Source organism: Oncorhynchus nerka, unplaced genomic scaffold, assembly GCF_034236695.1.
Source record: "Oncorhynchus nerka isolate Pitt River unplaced genomic scaffold, Oner_Uvic_2.0 unplaced_scaffold_1011, whole genome shotgun sequence".
NCBI lineage: Eukaryota > Metazoa > Chordata > Actinopteri > Salmoniformes > Salmonidae > Oncorhynchus > Oncorhynchus nerka.
Window position 1 is genome coordinate 15432 of NW_027040287.1, and position 22915 is coordinate 38346.

Below are 22915 nucleotides of genomic sequence, written 5' to 3' on the forward strand. Positions count from 1 at the left end.
TGTATCTCTGTCTCTCTCCAGACCTGAGGGTTAAAGGTCAGGGTTAATGTGTATCTCTGTCTCTCTCCAGACCTGAGGGTTAAAGGTCATTGATCACATGTATGTGTAGAGGCGATGTATCTGTGTGTGTTTTAACCGTAAACTGTCTCTGTCTGTCACTAGGTGAAGTGTGTGTGGAGGTTGCCATGGGGACAGCGGTTGGCAACAGTGACGTGTGGTTCCGCTTCAACGAGGGCGTGTCCAACGCCGTGCGACGCAACATCTACATCAGAGAACTGCTATAACACACACACACACTGTACACACACACACACACACAACATCTACATCAGAGAACTGCTATAACTCACACACTGTACACACACACACACACACCGTACACACACACACACACACACACACACTGTACACACACACACACATCTACATCAGAGAACTGCTATAGCTCACACACACACACACACACCGTACACACACACACACACACACCGTACACACACACACCGTACACACACACACACACACACACCGTACACACACACACCGTACACACACACACACACACACCGTACACACACACACCGTACACACACACACACACACACCGTACACACACACACACCGTACACACACACACCGTACACACCGTACACACACACACCGCACACACACACACACACACCGTACACACACACACACACCGTACACACACACACACACACACCGTACACACACACACACACACACCGTACACACACACACACACACACGCACACACACACACAACCGCACACACACACACACACACACGTACACACACACACACACACACACACACACACACACACACACACACACACACTCCATCTCATACACCTTAGAATGTTAGTATATAAATGACCACGAGTCAATCTGTCAAACCACCTCTTTATTATGTTTGATTGACAGTGGAAACAAGCCAATAAAAACAGTGTATTCTGATTGACAGTGGAAACAAGCCAATAAAAACAGTGTAAACAAGCCAATAAAAACAGTGTATTCTGATTGACAGTGGAAACAAGCCAATAAAACAGTGTATTCTGATTGACAGTGGGAAACAAGCCAATAAAAACAGTGTATTCTGATTGACAGTGAAACAAGCCAATTAAAAACAGTGTATTCTGATTGACAGTGAAACAAGCCAATAAAACAGTGTATTCTGGTTGACAGGAAACAAGCCAATAAAAACAGTCAATTCTGATTGACAGTGGAAACAAGCCAATTAAAACAGTGTATTCTGATTGACAGTGGAAACAAGCCAATAAAAAACAGTGTATTCTGATTGACAGTGGAAACAAGCCAATAAAAAACAGTGTATTCTGATTGACAGTGGAAACAAGCCAATTAAAAACAGTGTATTCTGATTGACAGTGGAAACAAGCCAATTAAAAAACAGTGTATTCTGATTGACAGTGAAACAAGCCAATTAAAAACAGTGTATTCTGATTGACAGTGGAAACAAGCCAATTAAAAACAGTGTATTCTGATTGACAGTGGAAACAAGCCAATTAAAAACAGTGTATTCTGATTGACAGTGGAAACAAGCCAATTAAAAACAGTGTATTCTGATTGACAGTGGAAACAAGCCAATTAAAAACAGTGTATTCTGATTGACAGTGGAAACAAGCCAATTAAAAACAGTGTATTCTGATTGACAGTGGAAACAAGCCAATTAAAAACAGTGTATTCTGATTGACAGTGGAAAAAAAGCTCATCTCATTCTTTTAACAACGCTATGAGATGAGCTCTGCAAATCTACTTTCAATGTAGGACATACTGCTCATAGGAAGGGGGCTACTATCAATGTAGGACATACTGCTCATAGGAAGGGGGCTACTATCAATGTAGGACATACTGCTCATAGGAAGGGGGCTACTATCAATGTAGGACATACTGCTCATAGGAAGGAAGGGGGCTACTATCAATGTAGGACATACTGCTCATAGGAAGGAAGGGGGCTACTATCAATGTAGGACATACTGCTCATAGGAAGGAAGGGGGCTACTATCAATGTAGGACATACTGCTCATAGGAAGGAAGGGGGGCTACTATCAATTTAGGACATACTGCTCATAGGAAGGAAGGGGCTACTATCAATGTAGGACATACTGCTCATAGGAAGGGGGCTACTATCAATGTAGGACATACTGCTCATAGGAAGGAAGGGGCTACTATCAATGTAGGACATACTGCTCATAGGAAGGAAGGGCTACTATCAATGTAGGACATACTGCTCATAGGAAGGAAGGGGCTACTATCAATGTAGGACATACTGCTCATAGGAAGGAAGGGGGCTACTATCAATGTAGGACATACTGCTCAGGAAGGAAGGGGCTACTATCAATGTAGGACATACTGCTCATAGGAAGGGGCTACTATCAGCTAAAACCATAGACATACTGCTCAACAGGAAGGAAGGGTGTGTACTATCAATGTAGGACATACTGCTCATAGGAAGGAAGGGGGCTACTATCAATGTAGGACATACTGCTCAGGAAGGAAGGGGGCTACTGTCAATGTAGGACATACTGCTCATAGGAAGGAAGGGGCTACTATCAATGTAGGACATACTGCTCAGTAGGAAGGAAGGGGGCTACTATCAATGTAGGACATACTGCTCAGGAAGGAAGGCTACTATCAGCTAAAACCATAGACATGGATGTACAAATAAATAGGATGGTATAACTTGGTGTGTGTGTCTCAGTGTGTGTGTGTGTGTCTCAGTGTGTGTGTGTGTGTCTCAGTGTGTGTGTCTCAGTGTGTGTGTGTCTCAGTGTGCGTGTGTCTCAGTGTGTGTGTGTCTCAGTGTGCGTGTGTCTCAGTGTGTGTGTGTGTGTGTGTGTGTGTCTCAGTGTGTGTGTGTGTGTGTGTGTGTGTCTCAGTGTGTGTGTCTCAGTGTGTGTGTGTGTGTGTGGATCCGTGTGTGTGTCCGTTAGAGGATCACACATTTGCCTTTCTCCACCCAGGGGTTGGCCCTCATCAGCTCTGGGTTCAGGAATGGGTCATCACACACACACCCCTCGATCCACTTCACCAGCCTGCCAAGAGAACACACACACCCTGTTAGACCACACCCTGTTAGACCACACCCCTCGATCCACTTCACCAGCCTGCCAAGAGAACACACACACCCTGTTAGACCACACCCTGTTAGACCAACCCTGTTCCACCACAGCCTGCCAAGATCCACTTCACCAGCCTGTTAGACCACACACCTGTTAGACCACACCCTGTTAGACCACACCCCTCGATCCACTTCACCAGCCTGCCAAGAGAACACACACACCCTGTTAGACCACACCCCTCGATCCACTTCACCAGCCTGCCAAGAGAACACACACACCCTGTTAGACCACACCCTGTTAGACCACACCCCTCGATCCATTTCACCAGCCTGCCAAGAGAACACACACACCCTGTTAGACCACACCCTGTTAGACCACACCCCTCGATCCACTTCACCAGCCTGCCAAGAGAACACACACACCCTGTTAGACCACACCCTGTTAGACCAAACCCTGTTAGACCACACCCCTCGATCCACTTCACCAGCCTGCCAAGAGAACACACACACCCTGTTAGACCACACCCTGTTAGACCACACCCCTCGATGCCAAGAGAACACACACACCCTGTTAGACCACACCCTGTTAGACCACACCCCTCGATCCAGTTCACCAGCCTGCCAAGAGAACACACACACCCTGTTAGACCACACCCTGTTAGACCACACCCCTCGATCCACTTCACCAGCCTGCCAAGAGAACACACACACCCTGTTAGACCACACCCTGTTAGACCACACCCTGTTAGACCACACCCCTCGTTCCATTTCACCAGCCTGCCGAGAGAACACACACACCCTGTTAGACCACACCCTGTTAGACCACACCCCTCGATCCACTTCACCAGCCTGCCAAGAGAACACACACACACCCTGTTAGACCACACCCTGTTAGACCACACCCCTCGACCAGAAGGACACTGGGATAGAGACCAGAAGGACACTGGGGTAGAGACCAGAAGGACACTGGGATAGAGACCAGAAGGACACTGGGATAGAGACCAGAATGACACTGGGATAGAGACCAGAAGGACACTGGGATAGAGACCAGAAGGACACTGGGATAGAGACCAGAATGACACTGGGGTAGAGACCAGAAGGACACTGGGATAGAGACCAGAATGACACTGGGGTAGAGACCAGAAGGACACTGGGGTAGAGACCAGAAGGACACTGGGGTAGAGACCAGAAGGACACTGGGATAGAGACCAGAATGACACTGGGATAGAGACCAGAAGGACACTGGGGTAGAGACCAGAAGGACACTGGGATAGAGACCAGAATGACACTGGGATAGAGACCAGAAGGACACTGGGGTAGAGACCAGAAGGACACTGGGATAGAGACCAGAAGGACACTGGGGTAGAGACCAGAAGGACACTGGGGTAGAGACCAGAAGGACACTGGGATAGAGACCAGAAGGACACTGGGATAGAGACCAGAAGGACACTGGGATAGAGACCAGAAGGACTAGACACTGGGATAGAGACCAGAAGGACTAGACACTGGGATAGACACCAGAAGGACACTAGGGTAGAGACCAGAAGGACACTGGGGTAGAGACCAGAAGGACACTGGGATAGAGACCAGAAGGACACTGGGATAGAGACCAGAATGACACTGGGATAGAGACCAGAAGGACACTGGGGTAGAGACCAGAAGGACACTGGGATAGAGACCAGAAGGACACTGAGGTAGAGACCAGAAGGACACTGGGGTAGAGACCAGAAGGACACTGGGATAGAGACCAGAAGGACACTGGGATAGAGACCAGAAGGACACTGGGGTAGAGACCAGAAGGACACTGGGGTAGAGACCAGAAGGACACTGGGGTAGAGACCAGAAGGACACTGGGGTAGAGACCAGAAGGACACTGGGGTAGAGACCAGAAGGACACTGGGATAGAGACCACAAGGACACTGGGGTAGAGACCAGAGGGACACTGGGGTAGAGACCAGAAGGACACTGGGATAGAGACCAGAAGGACACTGGGATAGAGACCAGAAGGACACTGGGATAGAGACCAGAAGGACACTGGGATAGAGACCAGAAGGACACTGAGGTAGAGACCAGAAGGATTAGACACTGGGATAGAGACCAGAAGGACACTGGGGTAGAGACCAGAAGGACACTGGGGTAGAGACCAGAAGGACACTTGGGTAGAGACCAGAAGGACACTGGGGTAGAGACCAGAAGGACACTGGGGTAGAGACCAGAAGGACACTGGGATAGAGACCAGAAGGACACTGGGGTAGAGACCAGAAGGACACTGGGGTAGAGACCAGAAGGACACTGGGATAGAGACCAGAAGGACACTGGGGTAGAGACCAGAAGGACACTGGGATAGAGACCAGAAGGACTAGACACTGGGATAGAGACCAGAAGGACACTGGGATAGAGACCAGAAGGACACTGGGATAGAGACCAGAAGGACACTGGGATAGAGACCAGAAGGACACTGGGATAGAGACCAGAGGACACTGGGGTAGAGACCAGAAGGACACTGGGGTAGAGACCAGAAGGACACTACCTACTCAGTAACCGTGATGGAGGATTTCTCTCTGTTGATGGCCAGCTGGTACTGAAGACTCTCCACCTCCCTCTTCATCTGGGGAAGATCCAAGTCCTCCATCTACACTAATGACATAATACACATATTACATAGTACACATATTACATTATACACATATTACATAGTACACATATTACATAGTACACATATTACATAATACACACATTACATTATACACACATTACATAGTACACACATTACATAATACACACATTACATAGTACACACATTACATAATACACACATTACATTATACACATTATACACACATTACATAGTACACACATTACATTATACACACATTACATAGTACACACATTACATTATACACACATTACATAGTACACACATTACATAGTACACACATTACATAATACACATTACATAGTACACACATTACATAGTACACACATTACATTATACACACATTACATTATACACATTATACACACATTACATAGTACACATATTACATTATACACACATTACATAATACACATAATACACACATTACATAATACACATAATACACACATTACATAATACACATAATACACACATTACATAATACACACATTACATTATACACATTACATAGTACACACATTACATAGTACACACATTACATAATACACATTACATAGTACACACATTACATAGTACACATTAATAATACACACATTACATAATACACATTACATAGTACACACATTACATAATACACACATTACATAGTACACACATTACATTATACACATAATACACACATTACATAGTACACATTACATTATACACACATTACATAATACACACATTACATAGTACACACATTACATAGTACACACATTACATAGTACACACATTACATTATACACACATTACATAGTACACACATTATACACAATATTACATTATACACATTACATTGGTTATATAGTACACATAATACACACATTACATTATACACATTACATTATATACACATTATACACATAATACATTATAGTACAATATTACATAGTACACATTACATTATACACACATTACATTATACACACATTATATAGTACACACATTACATTATACACACATTACATAGTACACATTACATTATACATATAATAATATTACATAGGTACACATAATATTATAGTACAATAATATTACATTATAATAATATACAAATATTATATAGTACACATTACATTATACACACATTACATAGTATTAATATTACATTATACACATATATTAGTACACATTTACATTATTATACACATTATTACATTATACACACATTACATTATACACACATTAAATATTATACACACATTATACACATTATATTATACATTACATATATTATACAATATTACATAGTACACATACATTATACATATTATTATTACATTATATTATTACATTATACACATTGGACATATATTATATTATATTATTATTATATTATACATATTATACATAGTGTACACATTATATTATACACATATTACATAGTACAATAATATATTACATTATACATACATACATTATATACATTATACATAATTACATTATACACACATTACATAGTACAATACATTACATTATACACACATTACATTATACACAATATTACATTATACATTACACATACATTATACACAATACATTACATAGTACACACATTACATAGTACACACATTATATAAAAGTACATTATACACATTACATTATACAATAATATTACATTATAATAATATATATTATTATATTATACATACATATATAGGCTTACATTATTATACACATTATATTAGTACACAATATTATAATACACACATTATATTATACACATTACATAGTACACACATTACATAATACACATTATTACATTATATACACACATTACATAGTACACACATTACATAGTACAATATTATATTATTATATTACATAGTATAGTACATTACATTATAGTATTATTATATTATATAATACATTATATTATAATACACATTATACAATATACATTACATTAGTACACACATTACATAATACACATATTATATTGCTATTATATAATACACATTATTACATAGTAATTAATAATACATATTATATTACATAATAATACATTATACACACATTATTATATACATATTACATTATACACATTACATATTATGTACATATTATTACATAGTACACATATATACATAATATTACATTATACACACATTTACATAGTACACACATTACATATTATATACATTATATTATATTATACACATACATGGTGTATACACATACATAGTACACACATTACATTATACACACATACATTATACACACATATATTATACACACATATACATTATACACACATTTACGTTATACACACATTACATTATACACACGTTACATTATACACACATTACATTAGTACACACATTACATAGTACACATATTACATTATACACACATTCACATTATACACATTGCATAGTATTATAGTACACATGTTATATAGTACACACATTAATTATACACACGTTACATTATACAGTATTACATAGTCACATACATTATAGGCTACTACATATATAGTATTACATATACACACATTACATAGTACACACATTATTATACACATTAAGTATAATACACATTACATAGTACACACATTACATAATAGTATTACATAGTACACACATTATATTATACACACATTACATTATACACACATACATTATACACATTATATAGTACACACATTCCGTTATACACACATTACATTATACACATTACATAGTACACACATTACATTATACACACATTACATTATACACATTACATAGTACACACATTACATTATACACACATTACATTATACACACATTACATTATACACACATTACATAATACACACATTACATAGTACACACATTACATAATACACATATTACATTATACACACATTAGATTATACACACATTACATAATACACACATTACATAGTACACACATTACATTATACACACATTACATTATACACACATTACATTATACACACATTACATAGTACACACATTACATAGTACACACATTACATAATACACACATTACATAATACACACATTACATCATTCACTCTGCTACCAGACATATCTACACTCTCCTACCAGACATAGTCTACACTCTCCTACCAGACATATCTACACTCTCCTACCAGACATATCTACACTCTCCTACCAGACATAGTCTACACTCTCCTACCAGACATATCTACACTCTCCTACCAGACATATCTACACTCTCCTACCAGACATATCTACACTCTCTTACCAGACATATCTCTACATAGTCTACACTCTCCTACCAGACATATCTACACTCTGCTACCAGACATATCTACACTCTGCTACCAGACATAGTCTACACTTTCCTACCAGACATATCTACACTCTCCTACCAGACATATCTACACTCTGCTACCAGACATATCTACACTCTCCTACCAGACATATCTACACTCTCCTACCAGACATATCTACACTCTGCTACCAGACATATCTATACATAGTCTACACTCTCCTACCAGACATATCTATACATAGTCTACACTATCCTACTAGATATATCTACACTCCCCTACCAGACATATCTACACTCTCCTACCAGACATATCTATACATAGTCTACACTCTCCTACCAGACATATCTACACTCTCCTACCAGATATATCTACACTCTCCTACCAGACATATATCTACATAGTCTACGCTCTCCTACCAGACATATCTACACTCTGCTACCAGACATATCTCCACTCTGCAACCAGACATATCTATACATAGTCTACACTCTCCTACCAGACATATCTACACTCTACCAGACATATCTATAGTCTACACACCATTACATATCTACATAGTCTCACACTCTCCTACCAGACATATCTACACCTCCTACCAGACATATCTACACCATCCTACCAGACATATCTACACTCTGCTACCAGACATATCTACACTCTACCAGACATCATACACTCTCCTACCAGACATATCTACACTCTGCTACCAGACATATCTACACTCTCCTACCAGACATATCTCTACATAGTCTACACTCTCCTACCAGACATATCTACACTCTGCTACCAGACATATCTATACATAGTCTACACTCTCCTACCAGACATATCTACACTCTCCTACCAGATATATATACACTCTCCTACCAGATATATCTACACTCTGCTACCAGACATATCTACACTCAGCTACCAGACATATCTACACTCTCCTACCAGCCATATCTATACATAGTCTACACTCTCCTACCAGACATATCTACACTCTCCTACCAGACATATCTACACTCTCCTACCAGACATATCTACACTCTCCTACCAGATATATCTACACTCTGCTACCAGACATATCTACACTGCTACCAGACATATCTACACTCTCCTACCAGCCATATCTATACTATACAGACATATCTAGACATATCTACACTCCCAGACATATCCATAGTCCACACTCTACCAGACATATCTACACTCTCCTACCAGATATATCTACACTCTGCTACCAGACATATCTACACTATGCTACTAGACATATCTACACTCCCCTACCAGACATATCTACACATAGTCTACACTCTCCTACCAGACATATCTCTACATAGTCTACACTCTGCTACCAGACATATCTACACTCTCCTACCAGACATATCTATACCAGACATATCTACACTCTCCTACCAGACATATCCTCTCCTACATAGTCTACACTCTGCTACCAGACATATCTACACTATGCTACTACCAGACATATCTATCCTACCAGACATATCTACACATAGTCTACACTCTCTACCAGACATATCTCTACATAGTCTACACTCTGCCAGACATATCTTACTCTCCTACCAGACATATCTACACTCTCCTACCAGACATATCTACACTCTCCTACCAGACATATCTCTACATAGTCTACACTCTCCTACCAGGCATATCTACACTCTCCTACCAGACATATCTACATCCTCCTACCAGACATATCTACACCCTCCTTACCAGACATATCTACACTCTCCTACCAGACATATCTACACTCCTCCTACCAGACATATCCACACTCTACAAGCTATCTCAGACATATCTACACTCTCCTACCAGACATATCTATACATAGTCTACACTCTCTACTAGACATATCTACACTCCCTACCAGGCATATCTACACTCTCCTACCAGGCATATCTACACATATCTCCTACTACAGACATATCTAGTCTACCTCCTACCAGACATATCTACATATCTACACTCTTACCAGGCATATCTACACTCTCCTACCAGACATATCTACACTCTCCTACCAGACATATCTACACTCTCCTACCAGGCATATCTACACTCTCCTACCAGGCATATCTACACTCTCCTACCAGACATATCTACACTCTCCTACCAGACATATCTCCACTCTGCTACCAGACATATCTACACTCTGCTACCAGACATATCTACACTCTCCTACCAGACATATCTACACTCTGCTACCAGACATATCTACACTCTCCTACCAGACATATCTACACTCTCCTACCAGACATATCTATACATAGCCTACACTCTCCTACCAGACATATCTATATATAGTCTAAACTCTCCTACCAGACATATCTCCACTCTCTTACCAGACATATCTATATATAGTCTACACTCTCCTACCAGACATATCTACATCCTCCTACCAGACATATCTACACTCTCCTACCAGGCATATCTACACTCTCCTACCAGACATATCTACACTCTCCTACCAGGCATATCTACACTCTCCTACCAGGCATATCTACACTCTCCTACCAGACATATCTACACTCTCCTACCAGACATATCTCTACATAGTCTACACTCTCCTACCAGACATATCTACACTCTCCTACCAGACATATCTACACTCTCCTACCAGACATATCTATACTCTCCTACCAGGCATATCTACACTCTCCTACCAGGCATATCTACACTCTCCTACCAGACATATCTACACTCTCCTACCAGACATATCTACACTCTCCTACCAGACATATCTACACTCTGCTACCAGACATATCTACACTCTGCTACCAGACATATCTACACTCTCCTACCAGACATATCTACACTCTGCTACCAGACATATCTACACTCTCCTACCAGACATATCTACACTCTGCTACCAGACATATCTACACTCTGCTACCAGACATATCTACACTCTCCTACCAGACATATCTACACTCTCCTACCAGACATATCTACACTCTCCTACCAGACATATCTACACTCTGCTACCAGACATATCTACACTCTGCTACCAGACATATCTACACTCTCCTACCAGACATATCTACACTCTCCTACCAGACATATCTATACTCTGCTACCAGACATATCTACACTCTCCTACCAGACATATCTACACTCTCCTACCAGACATCTATACATAGTCTACACTCTCCTACCAGACATATCTATACTCTGCTACCAGACATATCTACACTCTCCTACCAGCCATATCTACACTCTCCTACCAGACATATCTACACTCTCCTACCAGACATATCTACACTCTGCTACCAGACATATCTACACTCTCCTACCAGACATATCTACACTCTCCTACCAGACATATCTATACTCTGCTACCAGACATATCTACACTCTCCTACCAGACATATCTATACATAGTCTACACTCTCCTACCAGACATAGTCTACACTCTGCTACCAGACATATCTACACTCTCCTACCAGACATATCTATACATAGTCTACACTATCCTACTAGATATATCTACACTCCCCTACCAGACATATCTACACTCTCCTACCAGACATATCTCTACATAGTCTACACTCTCCTACCAGACATATCTACACTCTGCTACCAGACATATCTATACATAGTCTACACTCTCCTACCAGACATATCTACACTCTCCTACCAGACATGTCTACACTCCCCTACCAGACATATCTACACTCTCCTACCAGACATATCTATACATAGTCTACACTCCTACCAGACATATCTACACTCTCCTACCAGACATATCTACACTCTGCTACCAGACATATCTACACTCTGCTACCAGACATATCTACACTCTCCTACCAGACATATCTACACTCTCCTACCAGACATATCTCTACATAGTCTACACTCTCCTACCAGGCATATCTCTACATAGTCTACACTCTCCTACCAGGCATATCTCTACATAGTCTACACTCTCCTACCAGACATATCTATACATAGTCTACACTCTGCTACCAGACATATCTACACTCTCCTACCAGACATATCTACACTCTGCTACCAGACATATCTCTACATAGTCTACACTCTCCTACCAGACATATCTATACATAGTCTACACTCTCCTACCAGACATATCTACACTCTCCTACCAGACATATCTACACTCCCCTACCAGACATATCTACACTCTCCTACCAGACATATCTATACATAGTCTACACTCTCCTAACAGACATATCTACACTCTCCTACCAGGCATATCTACACTCTCCTACCAGACATATCTACACTCTGCTACCAGACATATCTACACTCTGCTACCAGACATATCTACACTCTCCTACCAGACATATCTATACATAGTCTACACTCTCCTACCAGACATCTACACTCTCCTACCAGACATATCTACACTCTCCTACCAGATATATCTATACATAGTCTACACTCTCCTACCAGACATATCTACACTCTGCTACCAGACATATCTATACATAGTCTACACTCTCCTACCAGACATATCTACACTCTCCTACCGGACATATCTATACATAGTCTACACTCTCCTACCAGACATATCTATACATAGTCTACACTATCCTACTAGATATATCTACACTCTCCTACCAGACATATCTACACTCTCCTACCAGACATATCTATACATAGTCTACACTATCCTACTAGATATATCTACACTCCCCTACCAGACATATCTACACTCTCCTACCAGACATATATCTACACTCTCCTACCAGACATATCTACACTCTCCTACCAGACATATCTATACATAGTCTACACTCTCCTACCAGGCATATCTACACTCTCCTACCAGACATATCTCCACTCTGCTACCAGACATATCTACACTCTGCTACCAGACATATCTACACTCTCCTACCAGACATATCTACACTCTCCTACCAGACATATCTACACTCTCCTACCAGACATATCTACACTCTGCTACCAGACATATCTACACTCTGCTACCAGACATATCTACACTCTCCTACCAGACATATCTACACTCTGCTACCAGACATATCTACACTCTCCTACCAGACATATCTACACTCTCCTACCAGACATATCTACACTCTGCTACCAGACATATCTACCCTCCCCTACCAGACATATCTACACTCTCCTACCAGACATATATCTACATAGTCTACACTCTGCTACCAGACATATCTACACTCTCCTACCAGACATATCTACACTCTCCTACCAGACATATCTCTACATAGTCTACACTCTCCTACCAGACATATCTACACTCTCCTACTAGATATATCTACACTCCCCTACCAGACATATCTACACTCTCCTACCAGACATATCTACACTCCCCTACCAGACATATCTACACTCTCCTACCAGACATATCTACACTCCCCTACCAGACATATCTCTACATAGTCTACACTCTCCTACCAGACATATCTACACTATCCTACCAGACATATCTACACTCTGCTACCAGACATATCTACACTCTGCTACCAGACATATCTACACTCTGCTACCAGACATATCTACACTCTGCTACCAGCCATATCTACACTCTCCTACCAGACATATCTACACTCCCCTACCAGACATCTACACTCTCCTACCAGCCATATCTATACATAGTCTGCTGTTTGACCAGAATACCGTGTGTGAGAGAGAGACTCTGAATAACTGGGTCATGTCCCTTTTTTTAGGTCATTTAGCTGCACACCCCACCAGTAACAGATGTATTATATAGATATAGAGTAACATAGATATATTATATAGATGTAGAGTAACATCGATATATTATATAGATATAGAGTAACATAGATATATTATATAGATGTAGAGTAACATCGATATATTATATAGATGTAGAGTAACATCGATATATTATATAGATGTAGAGTAACATAGATATATTATATAGATGTAGAGTAGCATAGATATATTATATAGATGTAGAGTAACATAGATATATTATATAGATGTAGAGTAACATAGATATATTATATAGATATAGACTAACATAGATATATTATATAGATATAGAGTAACATCGATATATTATATAGATATAGAGTAACATAGATATATTACATAGATGTAGAGTAACATAGATGTAGAGTAACATAGATATATTACAACATAGATATAGAGTAACATAGATATATTACAACATAGATATAGAGTAACATAGATATATTACAACATAGATATAGAGTAACATAGATATATTACATAGATATAGAGTAACATAGATATATTATATAGATATATTACATAGATATAGAGTAACATAGATATACAGTAGAATTTGATAAATGTGGTCATATAGATATATTATATAGATATAGAGTAGCATAGATATATTATATAGATATAGAGTAACATAGATATATTATATAGATATAGAGTAACATAGATATATTATATAGATATATTACATAGATATAGAGTAACATAGATATACAGTAGACTTTGATAAATGTGGTCATATAGATATATTATATAGATATAGAGTAACATAGATATATTACATAGATATAGAGTAACATAGATATAGAGTAACATAGATATATTACATAGATATAGAGTAACATAGATATATTATATAGATATATTACATAGATATAGAGTAACATAGATATATTACATAGATATATAGTAACATAGATATATTATATAGATATAAAGTAACATAGATAATATATAGATATATTACATAGATATACAGTAGACTTTGATAAATGTGGTCATATAGATATATTATATAGATATAGAGTAACATAGATATATTACATAGATATAGAGTAACATAGGTATATTATATAGATATAGAGTAACATAGGTATATTATATAGATATAGAGTAACATAGATATATTATATAGATATATTACATAGATATATTACATAGATATAGAGTAACATAGATATATTACATAGATATAGAGTAACATAGATATATTATATAGCTCAGCTATGATCATTTATACATATAGACATTCAATACGAATACAGTAGACTTTGATAAATGTGGTCATATAGATATATTATATAGATATAGAGTAACATAGATATATTACATAGATATAGAGTAACATAGATATATTACATAGATATAGAGTAACATAGATATATTACATAGATATAGAGTAACATAGATATATTATATAGATATAGAGTAACATAGATATATTACATAGATATAGAGTAACATAGATATATTACATAGATATAGAGTAACATAGATATATTACATAGATATAGAGTAACATAGATATATTATATAGATATAGAGTAACATAGATATATTACATAGATATAGAGTAACATCGATATATTATATAGATATATTACATAGATATAGAGTAACATAGATATACATTATAGTGTCAAATGATTATAGACGTCACTGATTCTCTGTTCTCCCGGTCTCCGCGCTCATCATCACTACCTCCCGTTTGGACGGAAGAAAACAAGTCGTTCTGTTCTTCAGTTCCGGTAAACCCCCCACGGTTTTTACAGAGAACACAACATTAAATCCCCCGGTTTTACAGAGAACACAACATTAAATCCCCGGTTTTTACAGACAACGTTTAATTTAAAAGCTCATGTCGAGACAAAGCCCAGAGAGCGTTAAGAGTGATGCAGCTGTCTCCCGTGTTTTCATCTGCCCTATCTCCTCCTGCCTGAAATAACACATTAATCTCGATCAACAAAGACAAAACAGCTGAACCTCGGGAGTTTATCAGAGACTATAAAGGGCATCAATATCCAGAGATGGCATTATGCTGATTAAAAAAACACTCAATAAATACACGTTATAAAACGGTATTAACCGTTTCCGCTACTCTATAAGCCTAGCGTTTTCCCTTATGACTGTTGTTCCGGGGCAGATCACTAAGCACCGCCACGAAGTCATCAAATCTGATTTTACACCCTAACCACTAATGCCTAACCTTATATTAAAGACTAAAGACTTGTTTTCATGAATCTGTACACTATAGCCAATGTTTACATTACAGCTGACCTATCTAAAGGGATGTACATGATATAGACCGTATAGACGGATACAGACCGAATTATGCTGCTACTAGACTATTAACAGATTCAGCGCGGGGAGGGTTCTGTGTGTATTTTCTTACCGTTTTACCGAGACCTGGTGCTTCTAGTCGTGAAGTTCTGATCCAGATGATCTGTAGCCCTGGTTAGCCTTATGTTCCCAGACAAGACGACACGCGATTTACACCCCCCTCAAACTACCGAAAACAGTACAGTGGAGGTAACGAGCTCTAACGGGGATTTAGCGGTGGTTAGAGTGGAAAAATCAGGAACGCTCGAGCATCTCCCGGTAGACAGGACCGACTACAGCGCGCGAGAGAGAGATCAATCCGCTTCTATCGTCTGCCTGTGGAACTGCCTCACTCTCTCTATCCTCCTCTTCTGTCAGACACTCCCTTTCTCCCTCTATCCTCCTCCTCTATCAGACACTCCCTTTCTCCCTCTATCCTCCTCTATCAGACACTCCCTTTCTCCCTCTATCCTCCTCCTCTATCAGACACTCCCTTTCTCCCTATATCCTCCTCCTCTATCAGACACTCCCTTTCTCCCTCTATCCTCCTCCTCTATCAGACACTCCCTTTCTCCCTCTATCCTCCTCCTCTATCAGACACTCCCTTTCTCCCTCTATCCTCCTCTTTCAGACACTCCCTTTCTCCCTCTATCCCCCTCCTCTATCAGACTCTCCCTTTCTCCCTCTATCCTCCTCCTCTGTCAGACACTCCCTTTCTCCCTCTATCCTCCTCCTCTATCAGACACTCCCTTTCTCCCTCTATCCTCCTCTATCAGACACTCCCTTTCTCCCTCTATCCTCCTCCTCTATCAGACACTCCCTTTCTCCCTATATCCTCCTCCTCTATCAGACACTCCCTTTCTCCCTCTATCCTCCTCCTCTATCAGACACTCCCTTTCTCCCTCTATCCTCCTCCTCTATCAGACACTCCCTTTCTCCCTCTATCCTCCTCCTCTGTCAGACACTCCCTTTCTCCCTCTATCCTCCTCCTCTATCAGACACTCCCTTTCTCCCTCTATCCCCTCCTCTATCAGACTCTCCCTTTCTCCCTCTATCCTCCTCCTCTGTCAGACACTCCCTTTCTCCCTCTATCCTCCTCCTCTATCAGACACTCCCTTTCTCCCTCTATCCTCCTCCTCTATCAGACACTCCCTTTCTCCCTCTATCCTCCTCCTCTATCAGACACTCCCTTTCTCCCTCTATCCTCCTCCTCTATCAGACACTCCCTTTCTCCCTCTATCCTCCTCCTCTATCAGACACTCCCTTTCTCCCTCTATCCTCCTCCTCTATCAGACACTCCCTTTCTCCCTCTATCCTCCTCTTTCAGACACTCCCTTTCTCCCTCTATCCCCCTCCTCTATCAGACTCTCCCTTTCTCCCTCTATCCTCCTCCTCTGTCAGACACTCCCTTTCTCCCTCTATCCTCCTCCTCTATCAGACACTCCCTTTCTCCCTCTATCCTCCTCCTCTATCAGACACTCCCTTTCTCCCTCTATCCTCCTCCTCTATCAGACACTCCCTTTCTCCCTCTATCCTCCTTCTCTATCAGACACTCCCTTTCTCCCTCTATCCTCCTCCTCTATCAGACACTCCCTTTCTCCCTCTATCCTCCTCTTTCAGACACTCCCTTTCTCCCTCTATCCCCCTCCTCTATCAGACTCTCCCTTTCTCCCTCTATCCTCCTCCTCTGTCAGACTCTCCCTTTCTCCCTCTATCCTCCTCCTCTATCAGACACTCCCTTTCTCCCTCTATCCTCCTCTTTCAGACACTCCCTTTCTCCCTCTATCCCCCTCCTCTATCAGACACTCCCTTTCTCCCTCTATCCTCCTCCTCTATCAGACACTCCCTTTCTCCCTCTATCCTCCTCCTCTATCAGACACTCCCTTTCTCCCTCTATCCTCCTCCTCTATCAGACACTCCATTACTCCCTCTATCCTCCTCCTCTATCAGACACTCCCTTTCTCCCTCTATCCTCCTCTATCAGACTCTCCCTTTCTCCCTCTATCCTCCTCCTCTATCAGACACTCCCTTTCTCCCTCTATCCTCCTCTATCAGACACTCCCTTTCTCCCTCTATCCCCCTCCTCTATCAGACACTCCCTTTCTACCTCTATCCTCCTCCTCTATCAGACACTCCCTTTCTCCCTCTATCCTCCTCCTCTTTCAGACACTCACCCCTGTTTTCCCCGGGAGAGATCAGTGGCACCGCTCTGTTTGGTAGTCAAACACGGAGGAGGGAGGGAGGGAGGGGAGCACCTGTATAAAATCCCATCAGGCAAATGAAGCGACTGGCTGGAGTCAAACCTGAACAGTCTGGTCTGAAAGTCCGACTCTCACCCCGCCGCCATGACGTCAACAAGCTGCTATTTACCTTTCAAATATCAGACGGGAAGGAAGTGGGTCAAATAAACCAGACAGTTTGTACATCAAACGGCATCATATTCTGTACGTTTTACAGGTTAACTACACTAGTTTTATAGTGTTACCTACACTACACTAGTTTAACAGGTTAACTACACTACACTAGTTTACAGGTTAACTACACTACACTAGTTTTACAGGTTAACTACACTACACTAGTTTTACAGGTTAACTACACTAGTTTTACAGGTTAACTACACTACACTAGTTTACAGGTTAACTACACTACACTAGTTTTACAGGTTAACTACACTAGTTTACAGGTTAACTACACTACACTAGTTTAACAGGTTAACTACACTACACTAGTTTAACAGGTTAACTACACTAGTTTTACAGGTTAACTACACTACACTAGTTTTACAGGTTAACTACACTAGTTTTATAGTGTTACCTACACTACACTAGTTTAACAGGTTAACTACACTACACTAGTTTAACAGGTTAACTACACTACACTAGTTTTACAGGTTAACTACACTAGTTTACAGGTTAACTACACTACACTAGTTTAACAGGTTAACTACACTACACTAGTTTTACAGGTTAACTACACTAGTTTACAGGTTAACTACACTACACTAGTTTAACAGGTTAACTACACTAGTTTTACAGGTTAACTACACTACACTAGTTTACAGGTTAACTACACTACACTAGTTTACAGGTTAACTACACCACACTAGTTTACAGGTTAACTACACTACACTAGTTTACAGGTTAACTACACTACACTAGTTTAACAGGTTAACTACACTACACTAGTTTAACAGGTTAACTACACTACACTAGTTTAACAGGTTAACTACACTACACTAGTTTTACAGGTTAACTACACTAGTTTACAGGTTAACTACACTACACTAGTTTAACAGGTTAACTACACTACACTAGTTTTACAGGTTAACTACACTACACTAGTTTTACAGGTTAACTACACTACACTAGTTTACAGGTTAACTACACTACACTAGTTTTACAGGTTAACTACACTAGTTTACAGGTTAACTACACTAGTTTAACAGGTTAACTACACTACACTAGTTTAACAGGTTAACTACACTAGTTTTACAGGTTAACTACACTACACTAGTTTTACAGGTTAACTACACTAGTTTTATAGTGTTACCTACACTACACTAGTTTAACAGGTTAACTACACTACACTAGTTTAACAGGTTAACTACACTACACTAGTTTTACAGGTTAACTACACTAGTTTACAGGTTAACTACACTACACTAGTTTAACAGGTTAACTACACTACACTAGTTTACAGGTTAACTACACTACACTAGTTTAACAGGTTAACTACACTACACTAGTTTAACAGGTTAACTACACTACACTAGTTTTACAGGTTAACTACACTAGTTTTACAGGTTAACTACACTAGTTTACAGGTTAACTACACTACACTAGTTTTACAGGTTAACTACACTACACTAGTTTAACAGGTTAACTACACTACACTAGTTTAACAGGTTAACTACACTACACTAGTTTTACAGGTTAACTACACTAGTTTTATAGTGTTACCTACACTACACTAGTTTATAGTGTTACCTACACTACACTAGTTTACAGGTTAACTACACTACACTAGTTTAACAGGTTAACTACACTACACTAGTTTAACAGGTTAACTACACTACACTAGTTTAACAGGTTAACTACACTACACTAGTTTTACAGGTTAACTACACTACACTAGTTTTACAGGTTAACTACACTACACTAGTTTTACAGGTTAACTACACTACACTAGTTTACAGGTTAACTACACTACACTAGTTTTACAGGTTAACTACACTACACTAGTTTTACAGGTTAACTACACTACACTAGTTTTACAGGTTAACTACACTAGTTTACAGGTTAACTACACTACACTAGTTTTATATAGGCAGCTCAAGATACCAATTACAATGGTTAACTACACTACACTAGTTTACAGGTTAACTACACTACACTAGTTTTACAGGTTAACTACACTAGTTTACAGGTTAACTACACTACACTAGTTTTATATAGGCAGCTCAAGATACCAATTACAATGGTTAACTACACTGAACAAACAATATGCAATTAACATGCAACAAAGATTTTACTGAGTTACAGTTCATAAGGAAATCTGTCAATTCAAATAAATTCATTTGTACTTAATCTATGGATTTAACATGACTGGGAATACAGATTGAAACTCATGTTTCATTAGGCCCTGATCTATGGATTTAACATGACTGGGAATACAGATTAAAACTCATGTTTCATTAGGCCCTGATCTATGGATTTAACATGACTGGGAATACAGATTAAAACTCATGTTTCATTAGTACCTGATCTATGGATTTAACATGACATGACTGGGAATACAGATTAAAACTCATGTTTCATTAGGCCCTGATCTATGGATTTAACATGACTGGTAATACAGATTAAAACTCATGTTTCATTAGGCCCTGATCTATGGATTTAACATGACTGGGAATACAGATTAAAACTCATGTTTCATTAGTCCCTTATCTATGGATTTAACATGACATGACTGGGAATACAGATTAAAACTCATGTTTCATTAGGCCCTGATCTATGGATTTAACATGACTGGGAATACAGATTAAAACTCATGTTTCATTAGTCCCTGATCTATGGATTTAACATGACTGGGAATACAGATTAAAACTCATGTTTCATTAGGCCCTGATCTATGGATTTAACATGACTGGGAATACAGATTAAAACTCATGTTTCATTAGGCCCTGATCTATGGATTTAACATGACTGGGAATACAGATTAAAACTCATGTTTCATTAGGCCCTTATCTATGGATTTAACATGACTGGGAATACAGATTAAAACTCATGTTTCATTAGGCCCTGATCTATGGATTTAACATGACATGACTGGGAATACAGATTAAAACTCATGTTTCATTAGTCCCTTATCTATGGATTTAACATGACTGGGAATACAGATTAAAACTCATGTTTCATTAGTCCCTGATCTATGGATTTAACATGACATGACTGGGAATACAGATTAAAACTCATGTTTCATTAGGCCCTGATCTATGGATTTAACATGACTGGTAATACAGATTAAAACTCATGTTTCATTAGGCCCTTATCTATGGATTTAACATGACTGGGAATACAGATTAAAACTCATGTTTCATTAGTCCCTTATCTATGGATTTAACATGACTGGGAATACAGATTAAAACTCATGTTTCATTAGGCCCTGATCTATGGATTTAACATGACATGACTGGGAATACAGATTAAAACTCATGTTTCATTAGGCCCTGATCTATGGATTTAACATGACATGACTGGGAATACAGATTAAAACTCATGTTTCATTAGGCCCTTATCTATGGATTTAACATGACTGGGAATACAGA

General features: G+C 39.3%; 1 protein-coding gene across 1 annotated transcript; it reads right to left on the bottom strand.

The window, feature by feature from the left end:
- Positions 1–2674: 2674 nt before the first annotated feature.
- LOC135570242 (guanine nucleotide-binding protein G(I)/G(S)/G(O) subunit gamma-13-like) lies at positions 2675–16424 on the bottom strand. Its single transcript, XM_065016349.1, has 3 exons — positions 16400–16424; positions 5638–5740; positions 2675–3077 (listed from the first exon to the last, which is right to left on the bottom strand). Exons 2-3 carry the CDS (start codon positions 5733–5735, stop codon positions 2972–2974), a joined length of 204 nt encoding a protein of 67 aa, XP_064872421.1. The 5' UTR covers positions 5736–5740; positions 16400–16424; the 3' UTR covers positions 2675–2971.
- Positions 16425–22915: the final 6491 nt, after the last annotated feature.